The sequence below is a fragment of the Tachypleus tridentatus genome, chromosome 7 (genome assembly GCF_004210375.1).
Source record: "Tachypleus tridentatus isolate NWPU-2018 chromosome 7, ASM421037v1, whole genome shotgun sequence".
NCBI classification, from domain to species: Eukaryota; Metazoa; Arthropoda; class Merostomata; order Xiphosura; family Limulidae; genus Tachypleus; species Tachypleus tridentatus.
The window spans coordinates 8974315-8987418 of record NC_134831.1 but is presented as its reverse complement, the minus strand read 5'-3'; the positions used below and the strand labels follow the sequence as shown (position 1 = coordinate 8987418).

General features: G+C 33.8%; 1 protein-coding gene across 1 annotated transcript in view; it reads left to right on the top strand.

Annotated features, from left to right (window-relative positions):
- LOC143255063 (protein turtle homolog A-like) overlaps positions 1-13104 on the top strand; it is a 117582-nt gene that overhangs the window by 88912 nt on the left and 15566 nt on the right. The window contains exons 5-9 of the mRNA XM_076510112.1: positions 40-333; positions 907-1185; positions 1900-2187; positions 3191-3490; positions 12494-12619. Of these exons, the coding sequence (XP_076366227.1) occupies positions 40-333; positions 907-1185; positions 1900-2187; positions 3191-3490; positions 12494-12619 (1287 nt within the window). The remainder of the gene's footprint in view (positions 1-39; positions 334-906; positions 1186-1899; positions 2188-3190; positions 3491-12493; positions 12620-13104) is intronic.

The following is a 13104-nucleotide window of genomic DNA, read 5'->3' as shown; positions in this document are numbered from 1 at the left end:
ACAGACGCAATATTTTATGTTGTTGTTGTTTTTTTAAAGTGAAACCTTTGCACGTTCGCATTACAACGAGACGGCAGCCCTTGTCGGCAGGTCGGAGGGTTATGCTGGCATGTCAATCCAGGGGCTCAAGACCGCCTGCCAGAATGACATGGTGGAAAGAAGAGAAGAAAATCTTCTCAGCGTCCGCAATAACAACATCAGAAAACATTACCATCAGTGAGTTGTCTTTTACACCTGAAATCGATGACCACGGGAAGACACTGAAATGTAGGGCTGATAATCCAGACATCATAAACAGTGCCTTAGAAGACGAATGGAAACTGGATATCACTTGTAAGCTCTATCTTGAAGGTTTCACGAAATTTGTAAACTACAAATTGATTTGTTGAAAATATACGTGCTTGGATTCCTTCCTCTTTCTAGAAATACTAAGAGATTTCCTCCATCAAAATGTCTTGGTTTGTAAAATATATCACCTTTTTTCTCAGATGTTATAGAATTATATTCTCGAATCAATAATCAGATGGCTTAAGAAAAAAGTATAGAAACTGCTATTAATTCCATTGTAATAAATAATCAATGTTTCACATTATTGTTCTGTTATTTATAAAAATGTTCAATACTTATTTTGCTTGTAGTTAGTAGAGAAAAAAAAAGTGTTTATTGTTTAAATTTGAAATATTTATTGATCCAGGTAATTTCGTATTTCCGTTAGATAATGAAAATCACTGCAAATTACTTATAGAAGAGCTGAGCTTCATCATTTAATGTTCACTGTCAGCCCTAATTACAGACGTTAAATGAATTTCTTGTCGCTCATGTTAGTTGACTGGTCTGATTTAAATAGTAAGAGAAAATATACTCTTGTGTCTGTGAGGCTTATTCAGCTTTTGTAAATATTCACAGATTTACCAGAACTTACTCTTCTAAAACATGAGGATTATGTTGAGGAAGGAAATAATGTTCATTTTGAGTGCATTGTTAAAGCAAATCCTTTGGTTTCTGAAATCAATTGGCAGTTCAACGGAAAACGTTTCGTCAGCAATTTTAGCAAAGGGATAATTATCAACAATCACACCTTAGAGCTGCAGTTGGTCAAGAGGGTTATGGCTGGACGATATCGATGTGAGGCGACAAACGTGGAAGGTCATGGCATAAGTGAAGAAGTCATTTTAAGAATAAACCGTAAGTCTGCCAAGAGAACCATCTCTAACTTGTTTGATGAAATATCTCACAATAAATTTAAATGATTGGATACATAATATGAGACATGTCTGTTGTGGTAATACGTTTATACAAAGTATCTGGGGTAAATATGTGACATGTCTGCTGTGGTAATACGTTTGTACAAAGTATGTGGGGTAAATATGTGGCATGTCTGCTGTGGTAATACGTTTGTACAAAGTATCTGGGGTAAATATGTGGCATGTCTGCTGTGGTAATACGTTTATACAAAGTATCTGGGGTAAATACGTGGCATGTCTGCTGTGGTAATACGTTTGCACAAAGTATCTGGGGTAAATACGTGGCATGTTTGCTGTGGTAATACGTTTGCACAAAGTATCTGGAGTAAATACGTGGCATGTCTGCTGTGGTAATACGTTTGCACAAAGTATCTGGGGTAAATTGTTTCTTGATTGACTACCACTAAAAAGCGGGTTTCTATACCCGTGTTGGGCAGAGCAGATATTGCCCTTTGTGTAGCTTTGCGTTTGACAACAATAAATTGATGTCACCACGCGAAACAAACCCCCCAAAAAGTTATACTTCGAGTTGTTGATTTAGTGGTGTATGTTATAAACGTAATTGATTTTAAATAAGCTATATTATATTAGTCCATACTAATATCATTATATGCCAGTTTTTACAGTTTATCTCGATTATGTTTTCATCTAACAGATACTCCTGTGTGTAAAGAAGGCCAAAAAACTATATATGTCGTTGATCCAAACGAATCCATATTGGTAACATGCGATATCGAAGCTACTCCACCCAATGTCTCATACAAGTGGTTTTTCAACAACTCCTTGGAGATAATCGAGATAACATCATTTAAGAGGAATGGCACATATACCGAAGTGTACTACCAACCTGATACTCTCTACAGTTATGGTGTCCTTTACTGCTGGGCCAGAAACGAAGTAGGAAGTCAAAGAGAACCATGTGCTTTCACTATTCTGCCAGCAGGTACACGAGATATAAGTCTTAAAAGTTATTATGTCATTGCTTTAAGTAATTACATTTAGTTAACTGTTACAGGATTGTTGGCCACTTTAATGTCATTTACTAAGCATGTGTGTGAGTGTATGTGTTTTCTTATAGCAAAGCCACATTGGGCTATCTGTCGAGCCCACCAAAGCGAATCGAACCCCTAATTTTAGCGTTGTAAATCCGTAGACTTATCGCTGTACTAGCGGGTGGCTGTATACTAACCAAAAGTATCTCATTTTATGTTGTTTATTTTTATTTTATTAATGTATAGAAATTTGTTTTAAAAAATATATAGAAAATTAAAAAAAATTACCTTTACAATTAAGGCGTATATATTTCGGTAAAATAAATAATTCATGTTAGTAGACGTCATTAGGGGCGTAATCTATCAGAGCGATGTTGTTTCATTTAGTGTTTAGTTATACCAGCGATATTGGAATACTGACTCGTTCCTTTTAATAATAATGTAAGTTATGTGTACAATATGGAATTTGATTTAATTTGTGGCACGTGAATAGAAACTAGACAGAAATATATATATTTAAATAAATCACCGTTTGAGTTTAGTCCAATAAGTTTGTCATCGCTCATATCGTAACAATAGTATGAGAATTTATTTGAATATTAATAAATATTATATATTTTAATACAAAATACTAAATAAAATATATTAATGAAGATATACAGGATAAGTATACCGGTGGGACAGCGGTAAGTTTATACAAGAGTACAACGCTCCATGTAGGTAGCACATAGACAAGCTTTGTACTGTTACAAAACAACGACAATAATAATATGGCTCTACTGAGTTATCATATAAACTATTTTCAGAAACAGTCTTCGAAGATATTAACATGATTGTTTAAACCCTTTTTACATCGGCTGTTAAAGATGAATGTAAGTAAAAGCTTTTACTGAGCAGATAAAACCACTTAAGAGGATTAAAGTCGTAGATCTAAACATCCTCTCTTTCACTTAGGTCCCCCAGAAGCTTTAAAGAACTGTGGAGTGGCAAATAAATCGACAGCTAGGATAATCATAAAGTGTGAACCAGGATATAACGGAGGACTAGAACAGACCTTCCACTTGGAAGTCTTTAACACTGCACTCGATCGTCTGCAGATGAACCTCACTGAACATGACCAGCCCCTGTTTGTTGTGAATGATCTCCCTGTAGGAACGTCTTTCATCTTGGCTTTATACTCATCTAACTGCAAAGGAAGAAGTAACTCGATTGCATTAACAATATATACTTTATTATCTTCAAGAAAAACGGCAGGTACGTATTGAAATGTTCAGGTACGTATTGAAATGTTCAGGTACGTATTGAAATGTTCGTCCTACTCTTCACTAACTTTTAAATGTTTTTACGTTTCTTTTTTCTTGTTGGACGGGTGAATAGATAAATAGGAAAGAAATAGAAATCGGTAATTTCAGCTTCGGATGCAAACATTCAATTTATGTTTTAATGAAATACTTTCAATGAGACGTAATATGTTGAGATATTTCTCATAAGCATTTGGTATGTATGTATAAAACTGTGCTAGAGTAACTCCTTAAGATTAATTGTTTATCACTTACTTTGCAGTCTTTTAAAGAATGTAAAATAGAACTGCTTTGTTTTATATTCTTTTGCGTAGATTTAATACGAGTCAATCAGTATGGTTTCAAGATGGAATGTGATACGTTGTTGCTATTATCAAGAAACTAGAGATGTTTTGAAAATGTTGTTGTTGTTATTGAAAACAACCTGTGTTACGATTTGTTTGCCTGTTAAAATGAACTCGCGTATTACTTTAAGTGCTCAACAAATTTGTAAAAATTGTAGGGGATTATTAATTACAATTCGGAAACTCTTGATCATACAATTAAGAGAAGCGTAAGTTGCTAAAAAACTGCTAATGATACAGTTAATGTAAGTGAACCTTAAAATTACCAGTAATATTGGTAATGTAATCCTATGAAAACTGTTTATAATACAGATAATTAAATAGGAGCGTATTTGATTTTTTTCTTATTGTCGTTAATCACAAAACTGCATTATAAGCGATTTGTGCTCTGTCTACCATGGGTATCGAAACTCGATTTTTAGCGTTATAAGCCCTACTTATATGTTTGGCGCGACGGGGATGCGAACCCGCGACCCTCAGCTTACGAGTTGCACGCCTTAACACGCTTAGCCATGCCGGGCCCATAGGAAAGGACATCTTCATATATGGTCGTATTCGCTCCAAAACTGTCGGTGATGACATCGAGACAGACAAAAATAAATAACTACATAACATAAACACACGAAAACCAGAATAACCACAGATATTACATAACATCGCCGCTCCTTTTCGTTATTGTATGTGTTTATATTGAATAACGTCAAATTTCACCTTTGAAACGACAGAAAATCTTTCTCAGATCGAGAATGATTAACGATCTGGATCAGTTTTTGTAGTGTGATGAGGTGTTACAAACTTAATGTACCCATGAAATTCGATCACACTGTACAGAGTTATTAACCCAATACCACGGAAATACCCCATCTCTCCATTATAAAGAAAAAAAAATCAAGGTGATCTAGGATTTGAATCCGTACCAAATTTCAGCACTTGTCATTCTAAGTAAGGGTTTTGCCTACATCGATACGTATTAGTTTTATAGTAATGCGCATGGAAACACTAAGAGACAGACAAACACACACGGATCTAATGGAACTACTATCACCCCTCCCCCTTTCCCGGAAAGAATAATGTTAATAACAATATATGTTTCTTATTGATAATGAGGATTTTAAGAAAATGCTACCAAGTTCTAGGTTATATGTATTTCATTTATAACTTTAATTCTTGTTGTTGGACAAAGTCGATTAGTCAGAAGAATTATTAAACATTAAGGATACTTCAGCCAAGTAAACGTTCATACTAATGTCACGAAGTGCATTAAATATCAGAATGTTATAAAAATTAATAGCTTTTGAAGCGAACAATATACAGAATTTAAAATACAACTATAAAATATTTCATTATATTCTAGTGATTGTAACATAACACGGATATGATACATATCGACATTTGTTTTGTTTTTTTTTGGAATTTCGCACAAAGCTACTCGAGGGCTATCTGTGCCAGCCGTCCCTAATTTAGCAGTGTGAGACTAGAGGGAAGGCAGCTAGTCATCACCACCCACCGCCAACTCTTGGGCTACTCTTTTACCAACGAAAAGTGGGATTGACCGTCACATTATACGCCCCCACGGCTGGGAGAGCGAGCATGTTTAGCACGAGTCGCACGCCTTACGCGCTTGGCCATGCCGGGCCAGCTACACATTGACAGAAAGAAGTTAAAGACAATTATACGTACGGATAATTGTTAAAGGTGCAGAAGACATTTATTATTTTCTTTGAAATAGTAACAAGTAATTGGGAAAACTAGTTTTGTTTTATCTTTATTCTACTAAATCAAATAAACAAGTCACTTTTTACTTGTGTTACAAGTAGAAATCATGTAGGACTCCACCATATCATAGTGTTCAACCTAATAATTGGAATATTGCAACGTCAGGTTATTCTTCTAGAATACAATTATGAGCTGTTATCAATCCAGAATATATCTGAGTGAGCTCAACCAACAGAAATGGTAAACAGACATGACTAAGCTATACAACTCAACATTTGTTACACTATTAGCTATAAACTTACTGTGGCCTGTAGCTTAACATACTATAGAAAATTAAAAAAAATATTGCTTATGTGGAAAAGCTATGTTACTGGATGAACGAAATCAAAGATACTGAAACTTATTGAAATATCTCTATGTTTCTGGCGAGTACATATCTGTACGCATGAAAACGTTTTTCATGGTGGACTGTTTTTGTCTTGGAAATGCTATCTACACCTTGCTCATAATTTAACATAACTTCTTTTTCCGATATTTTCATTGACATGGGCGACATTGTTTGGTATTGAATGTACTTGGTGTTTGCAGAGAATACTGCTAAAACGTTGTCCACTTTATCAAAACGTATTTTACCGTTATAATCCGTGTTATTAAAAATAATTCAGAACATAATTTACCAGAATTCTGTTATATTCTGGTAAATTATGTTTTGAATTTTGGTAAAAACGGATCAGTAATTTCCCATGTTTCGATGAGAACATTTTAAAGTAGTAAAAGATAGCGTGTTTAATAAACAGTTAAATCAAACTACCAATTTCTCTACATCTTGGTGTAGTTAGTAGTGTTGCTCTGTTCTACAATTATAATATAAGAATACAAATATCGCGTTCTAGCTACATTAGATTAATTAAATGGCTTATAAAAGTTAAATATAAAGCAGAAATTACTAGGTATAGAATGTGATTTATATAAAGAAAAGCAGTTTTGAATTTAGTAAAAATAAAGTAAAACTCATACATTGAGCAAATATCGAATTGTTTAAGAATAGTAATATGTATGTATGTGTATATAATTAAGTTGATTTTAGCTACCTAATTATGATTTTGTGTTGTTACTCAATGCTCTGTTCACCTTAGATTAACAAAATTAAAATACACGTCAACGCGACAAAGTATATGCTATGGTAAAACAACGGAGTACTGCAACTTAGTATTAGTATTAATGTATGCTCTTCTAGTTCAGTGAAATGGTAACACTGTTTATATTTGATGTAAGTATATTATGGCTTGTTTATAAACACTGCCGACGCGAGTCTTTTTTCGTCATTGCGTTTATAAACTCACATCCAGTATTGTAAATGTGTGTCAGTAAGTCTGATATCAAGTTGTGAATTATAATTTTAATGTTATAAATTAATTAATTCTTAACTTAAAAATAAATTTAAAAAGTCTTAAATTTTTATTTTTGTAACACATGGTATACTGAATGGAGCATTTTTTTCAATTTAAATGTTTGTGAAACAATCAAAGTCTGTACTTTCATATGAATTAGATATTCAAATTACCAATATTGACATGTTAAAATATAAAATAGGAACTTCATATATTTTCTATTTTCAATTACCGATACCGATAAATTGAATATCAGACCCTTCTATCTTTTACATTTTCTGAGTTATTAATATATTCAGTGAATCAACATCATCGTACCTGTTCTAACATACTAGGATTCAGTAACAAAAATAATAATGACGACTACAGTGTCGTTGTGATTCGTTATCGAAACGTCAAAGTATTGTTTCTAAAATGGTTTAGAATTAAATGATATATTTGTTTGATATTTTTTAATTTCGCGCAAAGCTACTCGAGGGCTCTCTGCGCTAGCCGTCCTTAATTTAGCAGTGTAAGACTAGAGGGAAGGCAGCTAGTCATCACCACCCACCGCCAACTCTTGGACTACTCTTCTACCAAAGAATAGTGGGATTGATCGTTACATTATAACGCCCCCACGGCTGAAAGGGCGAGCATGTTTGGTGTGACGGGGACGTGTTAGCTCATTGTATAGCTTTGTGCTTAATTATTAATAAACAATTATAACCGTTACGTTAAATCTTACTGTTCTGTTATGGTTAACACATACGCGGCGAGTGCTACCATTTGGTTTCTCTGTTTGATAAGACAATTAATAAATTAGTGTTGACTATCCCTAATCGAGTTTTAGACTACGTTTCTTAGACCACGTGTCTCATAATGTGATGTTACGATTAAAAATAGTGACTATAAATTTAATGAAGATAAAGAAACAGAGATGATGGTATTTACATGTGATGTGCTGTAATGTATTTTAGATAATGTTACATATTGTTATATTTTTTTGAATTTAAGTTTTCCGAACTTGATCAAATTCCTAACGTATCTATTGTGTTATTTAGATTATAATGTCCGTTCTCTGACATTCTCTTTGACATTGGCATCTAATATATGAATAAGTTCGTTAGGAATAATCTTGTGATGAATTACGCTGTTTTTGTTTTCTAGATGAACTTTAATAATGCTAATCTCAGATAGCTTTAGCTAAGCATTAATGTCTCTCACAATTGACATACGACGTATATCGAAAAGGTAACCAGTTCTTAATACCAGTATTACCCGTGATTCCATCGACCAAACTAGAATGACAGACAGTAAAATGGTTATCAATATTTTAATTATTCGTTAACCTTTATGTTTTATCACTATTGTGTAAACACCTGACCTTACTTTATGTGATACGACTATTATAGAAACATTTGATCTCACTTTGTGTGATATCTCTATTGTGTAAACACCTGACCTTACTTTATGTGATACCACTATTGTATAAACGCCTGACCTTACTTTACATGATATCACTATTGTATAAACATCTGACTTTACTTTCTGATGACAGTGCTTTAGAAACATCTTAACTTCCTATGACACTTCAGAGCTAATGATGTTTCTGAACAAAATGGCTTTAATATAAACCTGAATATATTATTACTGCTGTAACTGAGACACAGATTAATTCCCCAAAGTTAGATCAAGGAGAAAAATTTACTTCAAAATGCCAAGAAAACTGACACTGTTGTTTGCTAACTTCCATCTGATCAGTTTTTTCCTTATCCTTTAGAAGTATCTGACTGTATCGTGTGCCGTATGTCGTGTTGTTGAAAAATCTTTTTACGCACGTTAAATTACGGACACTGTATCTGTAATTTTCTTGTTTGTCCTTACACTTTAAACAACACAAGCAACGCTAAATAGAGAATCTCAATTTTATATTTTTCCTTAAAGATAAACAGTTTCGACTTTCAAAATGGGTTATCTGAAAATACCTTACACCAGCAGATCTATTGTTTAATGTACCCATAATGATACAAAGAAAGATTAAATGATAACGCTTAACTTAAAGATACGAGTGTTCTATCAGGTTATCCAATAAGTAGTATCCGAAAATTTAATACAGAAATTGCTTCATCATTTCTGTCTTTGTAGAAGGTTTTAATGACTAAAATATGTAGTAGAACGTGTATAATAATGTTCAGACAAAGAAACTAGCCCAACTCCACTTTTTCAGATCATTAATCAAATAAATCCTCACGAAGATGGATGTGTCTGAGGAACACATTAGGCACATAATGCTTTATGAATTTAAAAAAGGCAATAGTGCAGCAGAAACTACACGAAAAATTCAAGGTGTTTATGGTGAGGAGTCTCTCAATGAAAGAAAATGTCGGTGGTTTCAGAAGTTCAGATCAGGTGACTACAGCTTAAGTGATGCGCCCGTTTAGGTTGCCCTGTTGAGTTTAATGATGACTTACTGCTTGTTACACTTTATGAAGATTGTGCTGTAACAGTTGAAGAACTAGCACAGCAGCTTAATTCAACTCATTCAACAGTTCACCGTCATCTGCAACAGCTTGGAAAGGTGTCAAAACTTGGAAAATGAATCCCTTATGATTTGACAGAAACCAGCCTTAGATCAAGAATGAACATTTGCACATCTGCACTCTTGTGAACGTAACTTTTTTTTTTTAACACGTTAATGACTGGAGATGAAAAATGGATATACTATAAAAATGTTAAACGCCGCAGACAATGGCTCAGTGCAGGTAAACTGGCTAAAGCACAGCCTAAAATGGACCTCCAACCTAGGAAAGTCTTGTTAAACGTTTGGTGGGATAATGTTGATGTGATCAACTATAAATTGCTGCCACTCAATGTAACAATGACATAATACTTCTATTGTCTACAGTTAGAGCGCTTCAATGTTGCACTGAAAGTTGCTTTGATCAATCATAAAAGTGCTTTGTTACACCAGAATAATGCATGGTCCTATACAGCAAGGATCACATCTGCAAAGATTGAAGAGCTAGACTGGGAAAATCTCTACATCCTTCTTATTCTTCAGACCTTGCCCCATCTGATTATCATCTATTCCAAAGTTTGCAGAACCATCTTGATGGAAAAGAGATTGGAATACATAAAGATGTGAAAACTACCCTCTCTACATTGTTTTCTTCGAAACCCCAAGAATTTTGTAGAAGTGGCATTCAGAAGTTTGTGAATTGTTGACAGGAAGTAATGAATAATAATGGAACATACATTATTGATTAAATAACATTAAAAGCGTTTGAAATCATTTCTATTTTTTTGAACTTGAAATCGGACATTACTTGAGGAATGACCTGATATTTATTACAATCTAAAGTTGTTAACAAACATACGAGTGCTCTATTTTCTAAGTTGTTGTTGTTTTGAAGTAAGCACAAAGCTACACAATGGGCTATCCGTGCTCTGCCCACCACGGGTATCAAAACCCGGTTTTTAGCGTAAGTCCGCAGACATACCGCTGAGCCACTGGGGGGCTCTATTTTCTATGTCTAAAGTTGATAACAAACATTTGAGTCTTCTATTTCCTATAGTCTGAGAGTGGTAACAGATATATGAGTGTTCTATTTCCTATAGTCTAAAGTTGACAACAAACATACAGTTATGTGTTACTTCTTACAGTATAACCTTTAGCATTACTTTTTAAAGAGTTAATCATGTATAAGCCGCTTTGAGTCAGTGATTTGTGTCGTCTACACTCATTAAACTGACAGTATTCTCAAATTTCTATACAAATATTCATCATAATAAGCTAGTAATAAATGTTCTTGTCGTCTATCGAGTAGAAAACGAAATGAACTATCGATAGTGTAAGCACCTCCTTTAAAGATTGCTTGTAAATGTGAAGCAGCCCTTATGACCACTGTTGTTAGTGTTTGTAAACTAATGAACCCAAAACTCCACGAAAGATATTCCAACAGGAAAACGGTGGTGGGAAAAACAGCTTATCACATCGACTGATAAAGCGGATCATATATCGGGCATACTTGAAAACGCACTCAATTTATTTCGCGTGTAGTGTACTAGGATCCTAATACCCTCGGGATAATTACTCTGTCTTGTTTCTATCAAATTTGTAGAAAGTTTATACAACTCTATATACAGATTTTACTTGAACGTGAAAATGATATTGTACACTATGTGTTGTAAATTTCAATCCAAAGTCATGTCGTTATCATATCATGACATGCTAATTCATTTAAACTTTATTTAATCAAATATTTCAAAAGATGTATGAATAATTTATCCATTATTCAACTACTTTTGATGATCAGTCCTCTCTTTGTTAACTAATTGGTGTTGTCTTAGTTCCCCTTGTACACTTTAAACAATTGTTATTTTATTTATTGTTCTATTTGAACCTTGAGAAAAGGTCAACTTGAACCACTTCGTGTCCAGTTGAGTTTTATTTAAAGAAATAGCAGGTGAAGGAATTGGTCATGTACCGGAAAGTGGTTTATTTAAAGAAACACCAGGTGTTGGGAATGGTCATGTACCGGAATGTGTTTTATTTGAAGAAACACCAGATGTTGGGAATGGTCATGTACCGGAATGTGTTTTATTTGAAGAAACACCAGGTGTTGGGAATGGTCATGTACAATACGTTCTTATACCTTTGTTTATGATATTATTATTTGTGACAACGCTTTCCTTACTTTAGTATAGAACATTATCTGTATTACACGTATATTTATATCTTAGAGTAGGATATCATAATGTATTACAACGTTTTATATTTAAGTGTAGGATATTATTTACTATAAAGTTTTGCACAAACTTTGAACACATACTTCCACAACCGTGTGTAAAGATCTTCACACAGTGTGGATGAAGGTTGTAAGTGTGTACATCATATGTTCCCGTCTTGATATTGCAACAACTGCGCTCCGCACTTATGAGGCCGTGTATAAGTTATAAGATGGACAGCGAAATCTCACTATTCGGTCAGTTAATTTCAGCCCAAAGGGCGGCATGAGGGCTATGTACTAGTTGCTTTCAATCTCATCTATAGCTTCAAAATTTGAGACGGTTAGCGCAGATATTTATTGACTAGCTTTGCGTAACTGTTTTGTTTGGGTTTTTTGTCAAGCAAAAAACTATGCAATGGACTTCAAAATTATCGCTGAACGTTCTTGGGAAAGGGGGATTTGGGCGAACACAAGAAAATGAATAAAGAAACTCAAAATACGCCAAATCGATAAACGCGTTCTTGACGTATAAGTTTGCATACGTACCAATGTTTACTACATTAAATCAAAACATTGGAAATATATTGTGACATATGTTTTAAAAACTAACCACGTGTTACAAATTCCAATAACAGACCCCATTGTTAATTGTTTTCTTTTAACCAATCCAATGATCAAGTCATAAGATACATTGTTCAGTTTGAGTCTTGTTTCTAAACAAAAACAGCACTTCTTATTTAAATCCAAGAAGTAATTTAAAGCCTAAGTTTTATGTTCCTTATTTGGTTTTTGACAGAGCGTAATCACGGACCCATTATTAGTCCACTTATCGGAGCTGTAATTGGAACCGTTTTAACTTTGGTTTTTGCTGCAGTGATTATCGTAACAATCATGAGATTAAGAAGTAACAGAGGTAAAAGAGGTAAGTTGAAAACTATTGACGAAATATTGACATTGACGAAATATTAAGATAAAGACAGCCAGATTTAATGTTATTCATAAAGTGGTAATGGTGAAGATGATCCAGTTATGTATGGATTCAATCCCGAATTTGTGTATATCTATCTTTTTTGTAGTATCTTTAATTAATTCGTGAAATGTTCACGAGCTGAAGATCAGTCGTGTAAATTATTCAAAGATGCAAAGTTTAGAGATTAGATAAGTTACTGAAATATATCAATATTTTGATAAATTACTTATTGCTTTGCTTCAGTTGTTAAGTTTAATACTGATTGATGTAATTGGTTAACTTATAAAAATCGTCGACAAAGTGGTTTCTAAATGTAAAAACTGTTAAAAAATGCATTATGCCACCAGACTGTATTTTTCTGAATGAAGAGAAAAAAACAATCCAGCTAATCCCTAAGGCATTTTCTGGTTTGGTTTGTATTAAATTTCGCGTAAAGT